Below are 23,992 nucleotides of genomic sequence, written 5' to 3'. Positions count from 1 at the left end.
TGTCCTTGGACTTTCTCAAGGCTAGAGCTCTACACTCGAGCCTCAGCACCACTTCTGGCTTTTTTCTATGTATGTGGTCCTGAGGAATGGAACCTGGGTCTTCGTGCATGCCAGGCAAGCACTCTACCACTAGGCCAAACTCCCGGCCCAGCTTCATTTTTCTAAAGAGTTTTTTACTACCACTTGACATAACAATACCTATTTGTCACTTCTTTCTCTCTAACTAGAAAATATACTCCCTGATGATATAGGCTGTGTTAATTTGTTGCCTCTGCAGAGTTCACCGCATAACAGAATGTACCCATAGATGGGCTCTAGATATGATTTCTCCCTTACATTATATATATGTTATTACATCTAAGGCACTATTTCCTAGCCTCCATGGTGCTGACATCTTAGGCTACGGATTTCTCTGCATGGAGGCTGTCCTAGGTACTGGATGTTTAGTAGTGCCTCTCCATTCACTAGATGTCTGTATCATGCATACCCTTACCTTCTTGCTTGGGAAAAATCAAAATGCCTCCAAACCTACCGGGGGGCAATGCTAGTCTCAACTGAAAGCAGCGAGTCTAAGGGCAGGGTTGCCTCTCTACTATATACCCATTGTCATGCATGGCCCTGTATACTGCCTCTTTAATTCTCCATTTCAAGATGGGATACCTATTTTTAAAATGAAGATGTTATAGCTCAGATATATAGAGCAGGAAGCTTGGCCAAAGTTGCTAAGCAAGTAAAGTATGCTGCAATTTGAAGAGAAGGTTGCCTTACTGTGAAGCTCATGTTCTTAGGGATTGGACTCTGAGTGTACAGGTAAGAATTAAAGAAGAAAACAAGTATTTATATACTATTTCAAGGATTTTAATGGAACCTTCATAAATGCAACTTGTAAAACTAAAGATGTTTTGAAGGAAAGGAAGGAAATTCACAACCTACTCCATTTTTCCTTGTCTTTTGTAAGACATTTCTTATTGAAGCACCAACAATTACAGTATAGAACTTGAAAGCCTACAAGGCCTGCCCTTCAAGAAGCAAGCCCTATGGCTCTGGTTTTCAAACAGGCTGCATTACTTGTGAGGCCACAGAGTGGCTATGATACTGAAAGAACAACTAACCCCACATATGAGTCAGAGCGGATCAGTTAATAATGCGAATCACACTGTGTCTATAAAACCTCGCCTGATTCTGACATCATGGTGTTGTGAAAACTCCTATCTGCAGAAACTCTTATCTTTGGAAGAGAGTCCCTCAGTGATATAGACCAGAAGAGCAGCCCCTCCTTTTCTCTCTGCTAAGCCAATTCAGTAGGGCTTTCCATCCCCTCCTCCTCCTCCTCCTCCTCCTCCTCCTTCTCCTCTTTTCTGAAAGCTACACTACCACTGCCAGAAGTGTAGGAGTAGCAGATAAAAACATCTCCAAGATATATTATGATATAGTTTATAGCCTTTCCTGCTTACAATTTCTGTTGATAGTCTTACTTTTCCAGTTTGTACTAGAAAATCTGAAAATATATGCTATCCTATCCTATGAAGATACCCCAACAAGATGGATAAATTAGTTAGGAATTGCAACTAAAGGAAAACATGCCTGTAAATAAGTTGAAAATAAGGATATCAAAAGCTCACTTAACAATAAGGCTGAACAAAACATGCTCAAAAACTCAAAAAGAATACAGATGACTCTATAAAAAGATGAGTAATGAGGTCTATCACACTATGTCCAATAAAGGAATGAAGTCACTAGTCTAGGAAAAATTCCCAAGGGAATAAATTGTAGAAGAAAAGAGTTTTTTGCAACTTGATAGCATTTCAGATGAAAAACAAACAAAATTAAATTGTTTATCCCTCTAAAAAGCGTGCTCTTAATCATTTTAAAGCTAAAGTTTCTTTTCTCACAATTAGCTGAGTAATTTCCATGAGTCAGAGATGAGAGAGTTCAACAAGCAACATTGCCACAGAAGCTGATGTAGCTGGGAGCACAAGTTAACACAAAACAACAGACAGAAAACTGTCAGACAGAAAACTGTCCTTTCTGATATATAAGACTTACTCACTGGAAAAAAAGAAAAAGAAAACAAGCTTCCACCAAACATGACTTTTATGAGAATACAGCAGTAAACACAATATTACAAATAGCTTTTTTTTCGAATGCAATAGAAATTAAAAAACAAACTCACAAAATAAGAAAAAGAAATGTTTACATGTTCAAAAAGTTAATACTCATTTTAATTGTTACCTTAAAATTACTTAAAATATTTGTTAAAATTGTTAGCCAATTCATGTTTTATTACATAGATTAATATGTATCTATGACATACAAACCCTCAGCCTAATTTTGATTCTGTTCTAAAATCTAAGTGCCAGTGATTGTATATATAGATTCCCTTTTTGAATACTTGCTTGTTAAATACATTATTTGATATATGATGTAAATATGTAAATATGTTAATAAATTCTTTAATGAAAAAGAGAAAAAAATTGTTAACCAATTCAGAAACATACCTAATAAAACAGAAATAATCTTTAAATCCCATCTCTTAGATGTCAGTGCTCAAGTTTTTTAAGCACTTATTTATAAAAGAATGTATTAATATATTACAAATATTAGATGATTAAATGTCATTGGCCACTAACTAGGTCCCAGTTGTAGGTAAGAGGTCTCAATGAGCATGGAAAGAGCATGGAGAATGGATTCAAAGGGCAGATGAAAAAAGGACTGTCTTACTAACTTGGTAATTTGAGATCGTATTTCTACCTTAAACAGAGCAACCCTAAGAGCACTAATGAAGCAAGGGACAACTTTGGCAATGAGAGGAAGGGGCAATTACAAGTAAATAAAGTGAAAAAGTGAAATAAGGAAGAACTATAGCACCAACCACAGTAGAACTGTCAGCTTGGAAGAACAACAATTCACTTCTACTCTACACATGAACAAACGGAAGCCCACTGATGCCTTGCCTTAAAAAAAAATGCATAGGGCTGGGAGTTTGGCCTAGTGGTCGAGTGTTTGCCTAGCATGCACAAAGACTCGGGTTTGATTCCTTGGTACCACATACATAGAAAAAAAGCCAGAAGTGGTGCTGTGGCTCAAGTGGCAGAGTGCAGAGTGCTAGCTTTGAGGGAAAAGCCCAAAGACAGTGCTCAGGCCCTGAGTTCCAGGCCCAGGAATGGCACCAACAAAACAAAACAAAACAAAACAAAACCAGCCATGCATAAAATAAAACATAAAAACAACCTCTTTTTTTGAAGTAATTTTAGATTTACAGAAAAATTACAAGAAAAGCATAGTACAGTTTTGTATACTTCTTACCCAGTCATCACCCCAAACACACTTTAGCTGATCTTGAGAGGTGCAGTATTTGCTTGAGTTTCTCTGGCTTTTTATCATGAAATATTGCTAGAAAGAGTTAGTTCCCTATTTAGAAATCAGTGCTCTTTCTGCTAGTTCACTGATTCTTTTAATACTCCTGACTCAGATAAAATTTTGTATCTGATCAGCTATGATCAGCTGCAGATTACTGGACAATAATATTACATGTTACTATTTAAGGACTTGAAAGATTTATAATAATCTAAAAAGTTCTATCTGAAATGTTCTTTAGTGGCCCTCATGAGACACTTTTAAAAAATTATAAAAATGCATTTTATTCAGCTTGGCAAATGAGTACAAATTCCTGGGGTGCTTTGCTTGGGGGTGGGGGTAGAGCTGAGGAGTGGTTGGGAGAGTAGACGCAAGGTACAGGTATCACAGAGGCCACCGCAGGTCCCTGCCTGGGGAGGAGAGAGGTGGGCTGGATTGAGCAGGGAGCTCAGGTCCCGGGGAACACCATGGTGAGGAGGCCTGGGGAAGAGAGGAACAGTGAGTTCCTTTCAGCAGCTCTCCCCTGCACCCTGGCCCCCCCATCTCTGGAAGTGGGCCATTAGGTTCACCTAACACATAGGCTGCCCCCAATTTCTGTTCCAAGGAGACATGGTGGACTTGAGGCAGCTGGCTGCCCAGTTCACCCTGGAGGGAGGGCAGCAGGAACGCCACAGAGGCAACGACCCCATCAGCAAGAAGAGCGGGAAGGAGTTGGAGGCCAACTGCTGGTAGGGTTGTCCTGGAACAGTCTGGCTGGAAGTGGTATGGTCCAGGCAGGTGGTCCTGGGTAGGATGTTGGCTCAGGCTGTCCCTGAAGCTCAAGGGGGTACCCAGGTGATGTTCTTCCATCCCACCCCTGGGCCTTCAGACCCCTGCTCAGACAGCTCAATGCAGAAGTGATCCTGGACATCCTAGTGGTTGGGAATGTGGGCCATATGGCAAATCACAATGTCAATGCAGGACTGAGGAGCCATTCTACGTCAAACACCATATATTTGGCAGTGCCGCGCACAGAACTTGGGAGAGAAGCACAGTTCCCGTGGGGTTGTAGGGAGTCAGCAGGTGCCGGGGTCTGCTCCTTTGGTCCGCTCTGAATACTAGGATCTAGTGGAAAGATGAGCACCGGAACTACGGGTTCCGAGGGAGAAGTGGCGTCCCGGGACCTGCGCCCTGGGGTCCCTGGACCCACCAGCTCCTTGTCCTGGGGCGTCTCTAGGCTCACGCAGGCTCTGGGTGGTGGACATCTGAGGGCAGAACTCAGGGGGCAGGGACTGAGTCTTGGGGTCAAAACACCCGCCAGTCAGCTTGTGGCCAGGCTAGTGAAGCCATCTTCCCGAGCTTCTCTCCCGATTTTGCTTTTATAGAATTTAAAACACTCAAATTTAAACCATGTACAGCTCTGATAAAATCTAGAAATGTATTCTAAAACAAATAGGTTACTTAATAAAACAGAAGGAGTCGTATCTATGAATGTTATGTAGTAGCCATCGAAAATGTAGACTACATTCTTGGAGTCATTGTGCTGGGAATGTTAGTCAACATTAAATATAACAATAACTTGATATCACATATGCTATAAATTTTACATTTCTGGTTCTAGTCAGTGAGGGCAATATTATCTACTGTACCACATCAGGTATTCTGTAAGTGTAATTGAATTGAACATGCCCTATTGCTTTGCATATCCTTCTTTGCATGCTGCTCTTCATAGGAAGTGGAAAAAAATACAGCCCAGATGGTACTTATTTTCTGTAGCACATTATTTTAATTTCACAAGTAACAGGATGGATATTTTGATTAACAAAAAATAAAAATAAACACCTAAAATCAAATCCTTTCCCCTATTTTCTTCCGGAATTTAAAAGGCAGGAAACATACTAATAAATACTGAATGATTTTTTTTTCAACTTTTTGATGTTAAAAGTCTTAAAAGTCTAAACCTCTTCAAATTAGTATGTCTTTTAGGCTGAAACACATTAAGACATTAACACTTATCCTGTGGTCATGATTATTCTTGGAAAAATCAGAGCCTATGGCAGAGTATTCCCTCACTATAAAAACAGACTTAATTCGTCAATTATCTTGGAAAGAGGAAAATCAATGTCCAGGTGAAAGGTTAAGTGGAGCTTCAGAACCAACAGTGAGAATCTAAGTAAAATTCATGTCTGAGGGCTGGGATGAACTATTTCAACATTAAAAGATAAAAGTTTACACAACAGATTATCTTCTCTCACAGCACAAAAAGAATGTAGCATGACTTGTGAAACTTATGAATTCATTTCCCTGGCAAAAACTGGAAAATATTTTATAAGGAAACTTTGAACTTCACTAGCACCAGGCAAGGCAGAAACCTATCAATCCTATCATAACTAAGCAGATGGGAGCTATCAAAATCCTTCCAATTATCCAACTGCTGACCAGCACCATTTTTATACTAGATAAGGTCTAGTTTAAACCACTAATTACTTGGTAGTACAAAGTATTTTCTACACTTATCCATCTAGGAGATCCTTCATAGTTTTTATTGAAGAATTTTTTCACTATACATAATCTGAAATTAGAGTTACTTGGGCAAGACAAGTTTATCTTTCCTCCTATAAATGAATTTTGGAGTTAATTATTCTGACCTGACAAGCAGATAACCCCTCCAGCCTGGAAACCTTTTGGGCTTGAAATAACCACACACTGAAGTCACCAAAGTCCTGGTCTTCTCAGCATCTACACTCATGTTTTTAGCTGTGGCCTTGTCTTGATAATTTACAGTGGTGATTTAAGCTGTTGTATCTATACAAATCAGTGAAGTGTAGGGAAAAAAGGGGAAAAAAGGACTCCTCATTTCTGTAAGGAGAAGTACTAGAAAGTTCCACAAAATATTTCATTATTACATTTATTTTATTTATTACATTTCACTGGCCATAGCTAATAATCATACCTAGCTACAAGGTAAAAAGAAAGATTCTGTCTTGATGGCAAAATAGCTACAAAGAAGCGTTTTGATCTAAAGGAAGGACAACACGAATACTGGGTGCCATGGTGATGTGAGAGTGAGGTATTAACATTCATTTAATTTATGTGATCTACAGTGTTGTTCTCCAGAACTGATTTTCAGCAGTCAGAAGGACCTATAATGAGTTTAAAAAATATGAAGAGTTGTCTCTATTACATTATTCCTTGCTCCTTATTCTTTACTAATTACTTACTGCTCAGTCTTTCTGTTAAGATGGAGGGCTCATGAACATTTTTCATAAAATGAAGTAGAACAATAATGCTGTCAACCTCATCTCTCATACTGTTTAGATTACAGCCTCATGCCTCTGTGCCATGTTATTGGTTAAGATAGGGTCTTGCAATCTTTTTGCTTTGTTTGTCTCAACCTTTGATCTTCCAAATCTCTGCTTTTTTAGTATTTAGAATACCAGCATGAGCCACTGCATCCAGAAATCATGTAAATTCTTTTAATAAAAAAACTTGTAAAGGTGATGTACAGAGAGGCTATATTTACAGAGGTAAGGTTATGAGTACATTTCTTTTTGAACAGTGTTGTATGTTCTTCATACAGAAAGTTTTCAGTGGGAGAAGCCATTAAATATTTAAACATTTATAGTACTATTTATTTAGTGAGAATGCCTTCACCAGCAACAATGCAGGTATGCACTCTACTATGGCAACACTGTGCTAATCTCCTCCCCCTCCTCTCATAAGAAGAACACCCCCCATATTTAAAGTGCCAGGAGGTGTTATGATACTGGTAATGGAAGAGAGATGATGTAGAGACTGAATATTAAGTCTGCCTTTTAAAAATAAAATGCTCATTGGAAACTTTTAGAAATAGGTACTCTTGAGAGTATATTTAAGACGATGACATTCAAGTGTCTGTCAATGTTCTTTGAAAATAGTCATGAGAAGTTTAAAATAGTGTTTGAATAAAATATGCATGGATGAATAGAAGAGAAATCCCACAATCAAAATAATGCCAGTTCTTTATAAATCATTGTAGCCCCATACATTTTCATTGTGGCTATCTATGCAGAGTGATTTATTAGGTAAAACTAAATATTTTGTGCTATAAGAAAAGTGTTTGCTATTCTGATTATATGACAATAATGTGAGGCTTAAAAAACAAAAAATTAGTACACATGTTTTAAATTTCCTTTTGGAAAGTTAATGACTATTTTCTAGCAACTAACAAAGGTAGTAGGTAGTAGAGAATGCAAGCATTTTTTAAAAAACATATTACATGAGAGAAGTGTATTTTACTCATTAAATGAAGAAGAGAATGGAAGAGGGGATAGATGGAAATGCAAGAAATTAAAAAGGAAGGCAAATCTGGAGAAGGAAAGGAAGGCTAGAGAGTGAGGATAAAAGAGAAAAGGGAAGTCCACCGGTCCAACCAGGTTCCTATTTTAATAGGAAATTATATTTGTGACATTTTAAAGAGAATATGATGTGGAAAGACAAAAAAGTTTATTCAGGCAGATGAAAATGAATTTGAGATTTCAACATATTCGGCAAACAGGGAGAATTAAATTCCAATATTTGCTAAAGTAATACACTGTTTAAAAATAACTAATTTTGAAGAAACATTTTCATTGAAATGTTTTATGGTGAGAGGATTTTTTTTTTTTTGCCAGTCCTGGGCCATGAACTTGAGGCCTGAGCATTGTCCTTGGGCTTTCTCAAGGCTAGAGCTGTACCACTGGAGCCATAGCACCATTTCCAGCTTTTTTTCTATGTATGTGGTACCGAGGAATTGAACATAGGTCTTCGTGCATGCTAGGCAAGCACTCTTACCAGTAGGCCAAACTCCTGGCCCCTGGTGAGAGGATTTTTAAGAGACAAAGCTTGACTGGAAGTCATTTGTTTTCTCTTTTTCATTCTAAGAACTTGAGTGGGAGCCTGTAATTTACTCACTCATGTGAGGCTTCTTTATGTTTAAGATCACTGTATCCTTTAAGATTTTAAAAGAAAATTAGATTTAGATTACCAAAAACATTTTTTTTTTTTGGAGGTAAGAGAACTATGTAGTCCAGCCCAGCCTCAAAACTTGGGATCCTTCTGCTTCAGCCTCCTGAGTGCTAGAATTATTGGCATGCACCACCACACATAAGAAAAACCATCTTTGATATAAAACGTTGAAAATCTCAGATCAATGTGTGTGTGTGAGAGACAGAGAGAGAGAGAGAAACAGAGAGAGTCAGACACAGAGAGAGATTGAGAGAGAAATTTTAAGTATATTGAGGGAGAGAGATGGGAAGGAGAGAAAGTGATAGGTGCATTATAAATGAATAGATGATTGGATGGGTGGCCTAGGGTAGTAAGCATCTAAAGTGTTGTCTCTTCCTGCTGCGTCCATCACTGCAAGATTACTCTGCAACTGTATATGTTAGGAAGATACAGCATGATCCTGTGTTTTAGGTACAATACCAAGGCCTACACTGGGACATCTGACATAGCTGGGTCAGTCAGAGACCATCTCCTCAGATATGATATTGGAAATGTGAAATTGTGCCTTTTTCTGCACAGATGATATAGCTAACTTGGGAACAGCTGGATGCAGTAGTAAGCTGTAGCCCAGATTGAAAAATTATGCCTATATAGAAATAGAAACATATATATATATGTATTATTGAATATAAATGTAGAAATACATCTATAACTGAATATGACTTAACTTTTATCTGTTCCACAAACTCTACGCTGAACCGAGACCCGTAGACAGCATGTATTCCAATCACAAGAGCACTAGCACCTCCTGGGCATGCCCAAGACCTTTGACAATTCTGCTTCAGTATCCAAACAAAAGCTACCACTTTCTCATACATAACGAACACTCTAGTATGAGTATCAAATCTCTTATAAAGCATCAGCCAGAAACCTGAACATAAATTATAAAAATCCCTAAATATCATCACCAAGTTCTTTACATAGCAGGAAATAAAAAAAAAAACCCTCATAAGGCAGAGGTGTCCAATTTTACTTCATAGTCAGTAGTAGTTTTCCATTTCCCCCAAAACAAGCTTGATAAAAAGATCTGTCAAGGAGAAGAAACAAGTCTCACTGAAATTTAGTGTCAACAGAAAATGTGCATTTAAAACAAAAATATAAAATCCTCCTGCCGGGGCCAGCCGGCAGCAAACCAGGGTTCTCGGATTGGGATTCCTGAAATAGGGGCAAGGACTAGAAAAAATTGAAAGAGAGACAAACAGATGGAGTTCGGGAGGACTACAGCCCAAGTCAGCAGTCCAAGAAGGCTGTGAGCTCCAGACTGCCGCCTAAGACTGTCCTGTTTATTTTAAGTTCCGACCTTAAATACTCTTCTTAAAACTAGGGAACTGCCAGAGGCTACATTCATACAAAATAGTAAACAAGTCACATATAGGATAAATGAGAAAGGATTAACATTGCTTAAAGTTATCCTGATAAGAACTGATTGACTTTGCTTAAAGTTATCCTGATAAGAACTGATTGACATTGCTTAAAGTTATCCTGATAAGAGCTGATTGACATTGCTTAAAGTTATCCTGATTAAGAGTTACTTCCTTGTGTATACAGTTGTGTAGGTCCAAGGTCAGGTCCAAGGTCATTGACCCCACAGTCGGTCCCCAACATCCTCCAATTCATGCATACATAATATGTCAAAGGTTTTTTAAAAAATATTAAAATCCACTGGTTGTACAGGGAAGGTTTTGCTGTTATAGCTTCACATGTATTTCAATCAATCTCATCTCTCATCACTCTCTCTTACCCTTTTAAAATCAATTTCAACAGGTTTCATAAATGCAAATAATTTTGACCATCCCCTCTAAAACAATCGGTTCTCTTTTTACTAGGCCCAAGGTTAGGTAAAACTCTGAAAACAAAAAATTGGACAATTATTAACATCTCATAATTTTTTCTGAAACTGTTCCAACTTCCTAGCATCTTTCTTTAGAATTTTATTTTTTCTGCAATAATACAATGCTTATCAATTAATGCTCCCTACTCTTCAAATTTTTTTTAGGTTCCAAACCACTTTCCCTCTACTTCTTTTCAACCAAAATTCTTTTGAAATAGTTCTCTCTCAGTTCATGATTAAGAGATGAACAATCTGATTAGCACAAATATGCAAATAACCCAATGTCCTTGGCCCTTCATGAGTTTTCAAAGTGTTTGAAAGAACCACAGTTATCTCTTACCAACTATGGTTTTAAAAGATTGTGGAATTAGGACAAACTTTTTTTTTTACAAAGCAAATATGATAAATTTGTTACCTTTTCAAATGTGATTTTGTTCAGAGATTAACAAGTGGCTAAAAAAAAAGCAGAATAAGAGAAAATATCTTCATCCATCTCAAAATTAAGAGAGGTTAGTAACCACACACAATAAGGTCAGGCAATTCTTCCAGATGTAGATTAGATGGGAAGAAATTTGAATTTTCTATTGCTTTCCTTCTCCAGATAGTACAGCTATCTGTCAGATGATATTTGGCAGGTTTCCTAATCTCTGTTCAGTGTTTTTATCATGCTAAAAGAGCACACATGATAGTATACATAGCAGGGTTTAGGATAGTACTTGTCACATAGTAGGTGTGATACAAGGCCTACCTTCCCCACCACTGCTTTGAGGTCACTGCAATTTACTCAACTTGGTGGATATCTTCACCACGGCCAACGTAAAACAATCATGAACAGCATAACTGTTGCAATATTTTGAACAAAAATAACAGACATAAAAGTTTGCAGGTTTATAGGCTTAGTTCAAGCAAAAGAACCTGCTACAGAATTCAAAGACAAGTGAATTATTTCTCCCATTTAAAAGTCAAGTTTTACAAATTTGCTGAACATTTTCTAATGACCATTTGCTGATACTAATAGATACTTTAACAGAAAGTTATGTATCTCTTTAAGGTAAAAATAGTAAGAAAATAAGTGCTTCCCAAATGATTTAACAGCTGTGCAGATGTTTGGGAATATTTTCATTATTAGTTGTTTCTTTGTTCATACAATACATAGTTTCTGAGCACCTCTATAGTTGTATAGTGCATTGGGTGATGTAGATTTTGCCAAAACTTGTGCCTCTGGGAGCTTGAGCTGTACTCAAAGAAGAGTGATAATATGGCTAGACAAGGTAGTATGTACCTGTCACCTTATTGACAAAAGCAAGCACAAAGAGGAAGATCACAGTCCAAGCTGGCCTGGCCATAAAGTAAGGAAAAATTTACAAAGAATTAACACAAAAAGACTGGCTTAAGTGATAGAGTACCTTTTTACCAAGCCCCAAACCCTGAATTCAAACCCCAGGAGTACCCAAACACCCTGTAACTCCCCTCTCCAACCCCCTCCTAACTGCCCTCCACCCCTTGAACAAAGCAAGCAGCCAACTAACCAACTAGCACAGGTCAGGAGACTGGAAGCGTAGTCTCAGAATGGTTCTGATGAGAATGTTTCTTCCTGGCTTACAGATGGCTATTTCATCATGTCCTTGCATGGGAGAGAGCTCTATCTAGTCTCTTCTTGATCCTGCAGGGTTCTTGCTAATCCCATTATGGGAACTTATCCTTGTGATTTCTTCTAACCCCACAATCTTTCAAAGGCCTTTGTCTCCAAATATTACCATGTTGGTTGTTAGGGCTTTAATAAAAGGGTTGTTGAGAAAAAGGAAATCAGTTCATGGCACCTTCTTGATGGCATGGCTGGAGGAAGACTGTCTCTCTGACATATCTACCTGATACGTGAGCAGAGATTGAGAGAAATAAGAGGGATAGAAAGCAGTGCAAAATATCAATATGTCTAGTTCAGAGTCACAGAACTAACACTGGGGGAAAAGAGATGGAGGGAGGGGAGAAAAGGGAGGGGGATGGGGATGGGGAGAGAGAGAGGGAGAGAGGATAATATATTCTGAGGGCCAGTGGTGACTTTAATGAGAACTGAGGATAAAAGTATAAGTCAATGGGTTCTAAAGAGAGTAGGGAGACAGCACATGCAATCTCTTTTGAGAAGGTATCTACTAAAGGGAAAATAGAAAAAATGTAGTTGGAAGTTTGTTTATTTCAAGAAAGGGCAAAATTTTAAGCATTTCTGCACCGATAAGAATTAAGGAGTAAAGTCTCAGTGCTGTTGTAGGAGCTTGTGAAAGTGTTCTGAGGTTCTGATTGCTTCTCTCCTCAGAGAAACAGTATGATACAAAACATAGGGAACCAGAGTGGAAAGCAATGCCAGAGGTTTGACAAGAAAGAAAAAAGGTATCTGTCACATTTAAGCACATCTGAAGAAGAAAGGGCATTAGTGCAGGGTGACTGACAGTACCTGAGGTTCTAAGGCACTGAAGTATGAAAATCTGCCTGGTTGTGTTTCTTCTCTCCACTATGCTCTATTGCTGGGGAACAGCCATGTCATTGGAGTGCCAGAGTTAACCAAGAATACAGTTTTACTAGGGCAGGCACAGGTGAGATTTCTTAAATTTTAACTGATAAACATTTGGGTCTAAAGAGGTTTTGAATCTCTTTAATAATAATGATATAAGAATGCAAAAATCTTCTTCACTTGTCTAAGGAACATTTACTGAAGAGCCACCACAGATTAGATTGACAAAGAAAGATTAGGTCCACAAAAAGAAATCAAGAATGCAAAGAAAGGAATGGAAATACATTATCTATACAAAACAAGAGATTTGTTAATTTTACTAAAACTGAAGCATTAAAAAGATAAAAATGTAGCCACAGAATGTACTTGGTTTCATATTTGGAAATACTAACTTGTGCTGGAGGTGTGGCTTAAGTAGTAGAGTGACAGCCTTGAAATTCTAACTTGTTGAGATTAAACCAGTAAGGGTAAATAAAAGCCAGACTATATAACAACAATCTGCCCACCTACTGTGGGGAATGTGGGTGAAGGAGAAAGAATAGGGAAACATAATCCACAAAATATTCAAGACAAAAATATTTTGGTTATTACAACAACCACAATTTGAGAACTATAAACATTTAATGTAAATTAGTGGTAAATCCTGTGGTGTTCTTAAATTCAATGATATTTTAAAAGTCTTCCCTGCCAAGGTGTTTTATAAACAAGGTGGTGGACGGATCTCTAAGAAAACCTTGAAATGTATCTTAAAAGAGAAGGGTTTCACTTTTTCAAAGAACAAATTAAAATTACTTGAGACAGAAAATATTGATTGGTTCTATAAAAATGCAACTGAACAGTATAATCAGTATGTTTTGTCAAATACTCATTTATGCAAAAGCAACCACAGCAGCCCAGCAAGGCCCGCACACAAGTATTACTGCAATGGGCACAGATGCTATGGTTTGGTGCCCATGTCTATCTTTATCCTAAGAAATGAATTTTCATTTCCTGTGATGGAGACAAGGTAGAGATGAACAGAAATGACTAGCTCAATAACCAAGTCCTGACTGAAAATATTTTTTCCTTGTAGCAAAGGATGTCAGCTTACATACTCTGATTTGCAGTAGGAGACACAGAATTTCTGAATATAATTTCAATGCTGCCATCATACATTTTGCTTTCTTGCAGCCTTAGAAAAAGGGCAGGAAAAAAAACTTAAAAGAAAAACTCATCCAATTCTAATAGTATAGGAATTTTGAGCAGTTCTGAAGGTAGAATACAAATTGGAGTGGCAGTAAAATTTATTTCCACAAACACATTAGTCATCTGATTAATCTTGCTGCAGAGGAAAGCAATAGTACTCCAAATTATATATCCAGAAATATTATGGAATGATCAAAAAATAAAGTTTTACAACTGGGGCTGGGAGTTTGGCCTAGTGGTAAAGTGCTTGCATAGCATGCACAAAGACCTGGGTTCGATTCATAGGTACCACATACGTAGAAAAAAGCTAAAAGTAATGTTGTGGCTGAAGTGGTAGAGCTCTAGCCTTGAGAAAAGTCCAAGGTCAGTGCTCAGGCCCTGAGTTCAAGCCCCACAACTGGCAAAAAAAAAAAGTTTCACAACTACTGTGGTATCATTTCTTCATATCTTGTCTGGGGGGTGCTCCCAGAGGAGTGGAATTCTCACTTGTTTGTTTGTGAATTCACCATCCACAGATGAAAGGCCCAAAGGTTCCCTTGAGAACTACCTGTCCAATTTGAGGCATTAAACTACAGAATGATGGATTTGGCTCAGAGTTAGGGAATGTTCTATGTCCCGAAGTCTGCAACTTAATTTTTTCATGTCACTAACTCAAAATGCCTTCTCCAGGAGACTTCTTCCTTGGACAAATATTCATGAAACAAAAACATAGTTGTTTACCATTAGAGAAATGGAATTTGACTTTGTAAAGTCTAAATAGAAGTCAGTTCCAGAGCTGCATATTACAACCCAAATTTTGAGTTTCTCTTAAGTAACAGTAAGTACATGTTTTAGAGTTTTTAGGTCAGAAAAATACATATGAATTATACATATATACACACACACATATATGTGTCTGTTACATGTAGCATCAAAAGTTTGATGGATTATGGCTATTAATATTTCCTGAAGAATAATTTTATAAATTAAACAATTTAAACAAAATTGTTTAAAGAATGTAAATGTATCTCATTAAAACATCAACTTTTACAATATTACATTGCCTCATGTTTTAAAATTTATGCTAGTTCTATTTTATTTTGTACCTTTTATAGCAAACCACCATGAGGCTAAATGTAATGGCTCTGCTTCTGGTTACCTAAGTAATGTGCCTTGGCTTAAAAAAAACTAAATTTCAAATAAAATAGCAAATGCAATAGAAAATCCACAACCGAAAACCCACAAATAAAGTTGAAATTAAAGACCAAATTTAACAATAAGGCTAAGAATAGCATATTGGTTGAATCTGGTAAACACTCCTTTTTTTTTCTAAAATGTTATTTATCTTTTGATTGGCCTAGGTATAACTCTAGGGTTCTATGGGCACAAACCACATTTTACCTATTTTATTACTATAGTTTCAGGACTCAGAATATGGCTGACTTACAAAAGAACCTCTATAAATAAATAAATAAATAAATTAAATGGATGAATGGAATGGATGACTTAGACTCACTCTACCATGCTACAGTGTAGGTAAAGCTTCTGGAGATCTAAGCAGAGCCCAGGTTATAACATCATTCTACTCATTCACATTGTCATTCTATGGAGGTCCTTCATTTTACAGACTTTTAGGGTTCTCTTAGTAAAGCTCTAGGGACCCATGCTTTTGTTTAAGAGAGCCTGTATCCTCAGCTTTACCAAAGAAGCAGAGGATTTAGGCAAGCTAGTCAAGACATTCCACCTCACCAGCTTACATGGTTAGAAGATGTCTGGGTGACTTAAGTCTTGAGACACAACTTTCTGTCTGTGCCTGGATTTGAAACTTCTATAACAATTTGTACTTCTAGGTAAAAAATTAGTCTGAGGATTAGGCCAACAAAAACAGAAAAGAGCTAAAAAGGGAATTATGGGAAATTAAAATTACACATTCCTATTCATTGTGAATTATATTAAACCTTTCTTACAGGTAAATTTTATGCTGGACATTGTTTACCTAAACCAATACAGATATTTCCATAATTATTTAATTCTATTTGAGCAGAAATGCTTTGGACCCTGCAAATCGAATTATCAATGAAATACCAAATTCCTAGACATACTACAAAGCCACATCATGGTATTGGCATAAAAATAGACACACAGGCCAATAGAACAGATTAGAGGACCAGAAATGAATCTATAGAGCTCCAGCAAAATGATTCTTGACTAAAGTTCCAAAAATGCATATGAAGGAAAGCGTGTTACCTGCAACAAATAATGCTGGTAATTCACATGCAGAAGATGAAAACTTGACTCCTATTGATCACTCACAAAAATCAACTCAAAATGGTTCAGATACCTTACTGTATGAGCCGAAACTCTAAAACTACTAGGGAAATACACGATGTTTTTGAGTGCATGCCATCCTGGGGATTGAACACAGGATTGCATGTATGGTAGGCAAGTGGTCTACTAACAAGGTACGTCCCTACTCTATTTCTTACTCCCAAAACTTTTTTTTTTTTTTTTTTTTTTTTGCCAGTCTTGGGCTTGAGCTCAGGGCGTGGGCACTGTCCTTGGACTTTCTCAAAGCCAGAGCTCTACCACTTGAGCCTTAGCACCACTTCCAGCTTTTTTCTATGTATGTGGTACCAAGGAATTGAACCCAGGTCTTCATGCATACTAGGCAAGCACTCTACCACTAGGTCAAACTCCCAGACCCTCCCCCCCCCCCAAAAAAAACCCTTTTTAAAATGTCTTTGTGGCCGGGAGTTTGGCCTAGTGGTTAAAGTGCTTGCCTAGCATGCACGAAGACCCGGGTTCGATTCCTTGGTACCACATACATAGAAAAAAGCCGGAAGTGGTGCTGAGGCTCAAGCGGTAGAGCTCTAGCCTTGAGAAAGTCCAAGGACAGTGCTCAAGCCCTGAGCTCAAGCCCAGGACTGGCAAAAAAAAAAATAAATAAATAAAAAATAAAAAAAAAATAAAATGTCTTTGTGCTGCTGCTCTTACTTTCTACTTTAAATTCTATAGCTAATTCGTTTTATATTAAGCAACACATGATGCCTACCCGGGATCTCACTCAATTTAGCTTAATTTTAAAAATTAAGCTGCCTTAAATTTTATGTATGTAATTTTGTTTCCTTGCAAGCAGCTTAAAGACTTCATTAAAAGTTTTAATTAGAGCCGGGTGTGGTGGCTCACACCTGCAATCCTAGCTACTCAGGAGGCTGAGACCTGAGGATCAAGATTCAAAGCCAGCCAGGGCACTAAAGGACCTGAGACTCTTATCTCTAATTAACTTCTAGAAAACAGGAACTGGGTTTGGCTCAAGGGTAGATTTTATAGCCTTGAGCTGAAGAGCTCAAGGACAGCACCTAGGCTGAGTTCAAGCCCCATGACCTACCAAAAAAAAAAAAAAAGTTTTAATTAGGCCTCCAACTTAAAGGCATGAAATAGACAGTTATTGGGGATTTTGAACACCCCAATTTGTTTAAAGGCTGATCTCTCTGGAAAACTCTTTCTTCACTCTCATTTACTTTTTTTTCCTTTTTGTCGGTTGTGGAGTTGTGCTCTTCAGCTCAAGGCTAGCACTCTACCACTGGAGCCCAGCGGCATTTCCAGTTTTCTGGTGGTTAATTGGAAATAAGATTCTCTCGGACTTTTGTGTCCTGGCTGGATTTGAACTTCGATCCTCAGGTCTCAGCCTCCAGTGTAGCTAGGACTGTAAGCATCAGCCACCTGTACTCAGCTTCTCATTTACTTTTTATCAGTCTGAAGAGTCTACAGAAAGAGTTCACCTAATGTTTTAATTATCCATCTTTGAATCCCCTTCACAAATTTAGACTAACTAGTCATCCAATTAATCATAAATCTAGTTTATTAGGTCCCTCCAGAAGCAGAGAGGCTAAATTTTACCTAGAGATCTTCAGTAAGTGATCAGAATTCCTGCTTGTAAAGAAACCCAAAAAACTAGCTGAAGCTTATAGTGACACTTTCTTGCCTTCTGCTAAGCCACATTTAGTTGATTAAAATTCAGAAGATTTGATGGGAAAAACAACAAATAACAATACCAATCCTAAAACATACTCAGCTCACTATGGAACAGGAATGGGTAGATGAAGTGGGAGAGGAGGGACAGGTGGAGAGGTAGAGTAGGGAAGAAGAGGAGTTGCTAGCAGGAGCTGCATTTCTATGTACTATTTCCCAATAAAAAGAATCCTGAATTTTATTTAATTTTTACTTGCTAATTCATTAGGAACTTCAAAGGTCATGGTCCTGGATGTATACTATAATTATGTATGTGTTTATGGTTAGAGAGAAAATAGGGTAAGAGTTAATTAACTATCATGATGATGGACTATCAAGGCAAAATGAATACAAAAATTCAGACACTTTTCATATTTGAAGTCATGTAACAATAGTAATGAAGTAAAAATTATGTGTTAAACACAAAGCCACACACACATATTCATCAGTTATAAACCATAGGAAAGCACCAAGGGTGGTTTTTGTATGCTCAGTCAATGTTTAGAGAAGCTCGAAGTCTCAGTGAGTTTTTATGACTATAAGTGATTTTCTTTTCTAAAGTACATTTAAATGAGAGAAAAAAAATACAACAAAGAAAGAAAACCCAAACTACGCTTGTTGGTAGGTCTACACCATTTTCATACATTTAACGGGAGAAGATAGTACACAATGTTTCTGCAGCCATAAGTGATACTTAAAGGAAAATTAAATCACTGAATGATGCCAGGACTGATTATTTCACTACACTCTAAAAGCAAGAGATTGCAGTCTGTGAGTCCAAAGTGGTTTCATATGGACCACTACAGTTGTGGTTTACTCTTGAAAGTATAACCTGTCAAATTAGAAGCAGGCAAGGCCTTTGCTTTTAACAGTTCCACTTTCTACTGTCTACAGTTGTGGCTATAGGTCATCATTTTTTTTTAATTCAGTGAAATTCTGTTTTTATTTTGTTGTTGTTGTTGTTGTTGTTTTGAGGAGTACAATATTAAAACTACTGTCTGTTACCTCAGGCTTTGGTCCTGACATATGTTTAAAGAAGCTACCATCTCTGGCTTGTAGAGATGAGGCCATGCTATATGGACCATGTAAGTGCTCAAGCTTATTACTCTCTGCCTTTTCAGATACTTTACTGGTTTTAACAAGTGTTTATTGAGTCATCATTTTCCAGGCCTACTATCATGACTATGGATTGATTATATGAGCTTAATGTTAAGGAATGCTCCTTAGGAAAACAGTTTGTTTAGCTGAGATTTTTCCCATCCAACAAGCTACCTACCTGTTCAATTTTATTTATGTTTCATTTAAAGTCATTCCTTAAAGCTTATGTTTTATAACATAAAAATATAGAAAAAAAGCATAAACAGTATTTGCTCTCTGTGTGATGCATTATAAGTAAAACTATGCTACTAAACAATCATATCCTGTTTAGGCCTTAATGACATCAGAAATTTATGTTTATCATCTGCTTTGGACAACTTAGCATGTTTTTAGCTGAAGGCAATGTTGAACTAAAACCATTTGCAGTTACCCAAACCAAGATAACCACACATTTCTAAGGTAATTGATACCTAAAAGAACATTACCTTTAGATCATAGTTCATGATCTAAGCATCACTAATTCTTTAAAGAAGGTTGTTAAAGTTTATAAAGCATATATGTCTATTGGACTTCCTCCAAAATTTAACATAAAATAATTACAATTTTAGCATGCATAGACATTATGATGAAGTAGGCACTTAGCAAATTGTTTTATAATTCTGGAATTACCTCTCTTGCCCAATTTAAAGAGGAGGAAATTAAGTTGATTTTTTTTAAACACATAAAAATACAGTAGCAGTGGTGAAACTGTAAGATAACTGTCCTTATTTTGGATGGCATTCAAATGAAATCAATCATTACTTTCATTTTCCTGTTAGGTATATTTAAAGAAACAATAATTTTATGTATAGACATTTTTTAAGGTCAATAAAATGCATACAGTTTTCAAATCTATTGTGAAAACACATCCAGGCAATCCAAATATATGTCAGGAATTGTGTTAGTGATAAAAAAAAAAAAGCATGTAATTGCCCTGAGTACCATCTTAGCTGGTGAATCCGACCATAGCCTGCAAGCACTTTGAAAAATAGCCCTTTGCAATTTATGCCAAACAAAAGTGGTAATTAAACAACTTTTTCTGTAAATACAAATCAGTATTATTACTAACATTCTGGGTCAAAGATAAGTTTTTAATCTATTAGCAGTAGACTGATAAACATGTAGAAGCCTGGCATTGAGAAACAAAAGCTTGGACCTGACTAGAATTTTCTTTTTTTTTTGCATTTTTTTATTGTAATTAGTAAAAGGGTTACATGATATTTGCCAGATAGAAGGTGCATTAATTCACATACATTGATACCCTTTCACATGTCTTGGTACCCATTTCCCCCCCCACACCCCCCACCCGTCTTGGTTTTCCACCCTTCCCTATCAAATTTCAAATAACCAAATACAAATAAATTCAATATATCAGATAACAAAGTGAGATACTATAACAGTATGAGATAATCAAGGGACAGCAAAGGAGATGGGAGACAACATAGTACATTAAGGACAACAATCATTCGTTATATGGCTTTTGTTTCAATATCCTGGAGGTCCTTTCAATTAGCTTCATACTATATGGCCTTATGTATCAAGATTTTGCCCTATTGCAGATCTCTGCTAGTAGAGCCCAAGGTTTCTACTGATTATGACGAATGAGGGAAACCATTGAGCCTAAGTTCCTTTGAGTCTGGCTTACTTCACTTAATATGATTTTTTCTAAGTCTTTCCATTTCCTAACAAATGGGGCGATGTCATTCTTTCTGACAGCAGCATAGAATTCCATTGTGTACAAATACCACAACTTGTTGATCCACTCATCAACTGAGGGACATCTAGGTTGGTTCCATATCTTTGCTATGGTGAATAGTGCTGCAATGAACATTGTTGTGCTAGTGGATTTAGTATGCCCTTGTTTCTGGATGGTTGGGTAAATGCCAAGTAGTGGAATTGCTGGGTCATAGGGGAGTTCTATGTTTAGTCTTTTGAGGCACTGCCACACTGCTTTCCATAGTGGTTGAACGAGTATGCACTCCCACCAACAGTGTAGTAGTGTTTATTTAAATTACCTTTGTCCATAGGGTTTATATTTATTTTATTCCTTTCATCTCACTGAGAAGTGTCTGCAGGCCTTTTGATTTGGATTAGATGTGTGAAGTACTGTCGTTAGCCAAAAATCTCAAATTACTTGGTTTTTTTGTTTTTTGTTTTTGTTTTTTCCTTCAAAGTAGTGGGTTTGTGCTTGTTTGGAGATCAGTTTAAAAACTCTGTACTATCTGTATTGCCTCTGATGTTAAGATTTTATGTATAGCATAAGGAAGCTAGCTCTGACTATATTTTCCTAAGAATAAAGAGGTATTTTTGTAGCATGTCTTAGGGAAAAAAAAGCCTTTTACCCAAAGGTAACAGGATAATTTAAAGCAAAAAAAGTAATCTCTAATAAACAGAATACAATTAAACAAAAAAAGTCAAATCCTGAGGAAGGAAGCCTTGTCTTCAAAGGAGAAACGAAGACAGAGATTTGAGGCTGTCTTCCAAAGTCAACTGTGAGAGAAATTTCCTCCCTACAGGGTTTATTTCATGGGATACTATTGCCATCAGACAAAAGGACAAAAGGTGCGTCGGGAGCCTGGACTAGTGGTGGCATGCTCCCCTAGCATGCACAAAGTCCTGGGCTCAATTCCCTGGAACCACATTCATAGAAAAAGCCGGAAGTGGCACTGAGGCTCAAGTTGCAGAGTGTTAGCCTTGAGGGAAAAAGTGTGCAAGCCTCAGGACTGACAAAAAATAAAAAATAAAAAAAAGAAAAAGAAAAAAAAAGGTCTCTTTGGAGAAGCATCGACAGCATGGAACTGGGTATTACAATGGTGATTGTGTTACTATGCAAAGGAGAAAACTACCATACCTCCATTCTTTCTTGTTTTACTTCATCAATTTCTTCATCTTCAAACATTGCCAAAAGTTCTCCTGTCTGGTCAATAGAAGTGAGGAAATCCTGAGCAATTTTCTGTCTTTTGTTTGTATTACTACTGCCACTCAATTTGTCTTCATGAAGATAAGGAAAGGAAAGAAAAAAAGAGATGTTATCCATAGGCTTCTATCAGCACTCATCAGTACTTGCATTAAATACTGGAATTCTTTCAAATTTCATAAAAGGGGGATTCTGGTATCTAAAATACAAGTGGAGGATTTATAGAATTAAATCATTCATTCTTATCACAAATTGACAGGCCAGAATCAAATAATTAGCAGAGTAAGGATGAAAGGGCTGACTTGACTCCTTTATAAAGAGGGAAGGTTCGAGGATTAGCATATCAGTGCATTGTTATCAACATACTTGGACATGTACTTAACAATTTTTATTAAATCTGACAAGTTTTTAGTCATTTCTTTGAACTTTATGACATTATTTTTGTCTTTTTCCTTTTTTGATATATACATTATGGCAAGTGCTAATGCAATTTAGTGTCCCACATTCCACTGAAATTTTGTTAATTTTTTTCTTGTTCCTATAAATTCATTAAATTTTCTTGAAAATCTGTTTTTCTATTCATTACATGATATTAAAACAATGTTTAGAAGTTTTTTAATGATAGTATTTAAAGTAAAACTAAATGTATTTCTAGAGAGAGAATCTGTCAAGCTCCTTACACAGCCATTTTAGAAGTCATATTTAGGGTTAGATGTGTCTCACCTGAGAATGTACCTTATAATTTATGTCAACTAATCTGTAAGAAGTTTTAGTATACTTTCTAGAAGACATAAAATTAGAACTGACAATGAAGATAAAACATTTTGAGATTAAGAAGATGGCCTCAAACCAACATGATGTCATTGGACTGTTTTTTTTTTGTTTTTGGTCATGGGGCTTGAACTCGGCCTGGGTGCTGTCCCTGAGTTCTTCAGCTCAAGGCCACCACCCTACCCCTGGGCCTGGGCACTGTCCCTGAGCTCTTCAAGCTCAAGATTACCACCCTACCCTTGAGCCAAGCCTCACTTCCCATTTTCAAGAGGTTAATTGGAGATAAAGAGTCTCAGGTCCTTTAGTGCCCAGGCTGGCTTTGAACCCTGACCCTCAGACCTCAGCCTCCTGAGTAGTTGAGGCCTGAGTTACCATGCCTGGCTCATTGGACTGTTTAACAGTCCAATCTAAGCTTCCTTGTGTTGAAAATCAGCACCTACAAACTGCTCAGTGGCAGGCATGTATCAAGTGTTTTCACTAAATTATGTTAAACTCTTAATAAAGGCTCCACTTTTTAAGTGGAATGATTTCTCTCTTATAAATAAGAACACTAAAATAAATAAACACAAACAACAACGACAAAAATGAAGAAATGAGAATACTAACTCTCTACATATAGAGAAAGCAAGAGACCTAGGAATAATTGGAATATAGGTCTGTTTTGCTTCCATATTCTTTATGCACACAATAAGAGGACGCACTTAAATTTATCTGTGGAACTGCTTTCCATGTATTAAATTCTATAATGACAGTGTATAATAAATTTTTCATAATATATTATGTAAGGGGATTTCACTTGGATGAATATAACTAGTCCTCTTAAAGTGTGTTTACTCTAGTTTTCTGAAATTCTTCTTAATCTAGTAATTTATCACTGTATCTATTAAAAATGGGTACCATTACATGTCTATTATTAATAAAAATAAGTTATATATAAAAGGTTTATAAAGTTCCATAATTTGATCTGATCAATACTTTGATTCAGTTAGCATTTTTAGTACGTATGTATTTGCAGCTCAGCAGTTTGATTTCGTAACATTAATATTTTTTCTGAACATTTAAAATAGAGAATTGAATAGCTAAGTCACAGTAGGAAAATCTACTTTCTATTATGACTTTTGTTAGAATTTTTTTTTGTTTTTTTTTTTGCCAGTCCTGGGCTAGAGCTCAGGGCCTGAGCACTGTCCTTGGACTTTCTCAAAGCTAGAGCTCTACCACTTGAGCCTCAGCACCACTTCCGGCTTTTTTCTAAGTATGTGGTACCGAGGAATCAAACCTGGGTCTTTGTGCATGC

General features: G+C 37.0%; 1 protein-coding gene and 1 pseudogene across 2 annotated transcripts in view; both read right to left on the bottom strand.

The window, feature by feature from the left end:
• The window catches only part of Supt3h (SPT3 homolog, SAGA and STAGA complex component), a 251,889-nt gene that overhangs the window by 77,971 nt on the left and 149,926 nt on the right, over nt 1–23,992 (bottom strand). For both annotated transcript variants that reach the window (XM_090355553.1, XM_090355552.1), the window contains exon 6: nt 21,862–22,001. In XM_090355553.1, the coding sequence (XP_090211679.1) occupies nt 21,862–22,001 (140 nt within the window). The remainder of the gene's footprint in view (nt 1–21,861; nt 22,002–23,992) is intronic.
• Nucleotides 3,806–13,853, bottom strand: LOC150047623 (motile sperm domain-containing protein 3-like; annotated as a pseudogene).

The sequence above is a fragment of the Megascapheus bottae genome, chromosome 22, assembly GCF_031878675.1.
Source record: "Megascapheus bottae isolate mThoBot1 chromosome 22, mThoBot2.hap1, whole genome shotgun sequence".
Taxonomy (NCBI): Eukaryota; Metazoa; Chordata; class Mammalia; order Rodentia; family Geomyidae; genus Megascapheus; species Megascapheus bottae.
The sequence above is the reverse complement of the archived record's forward strand: the minus strand, read 5'-3'. Positions and strand labels throughout refer to the sequence as shown.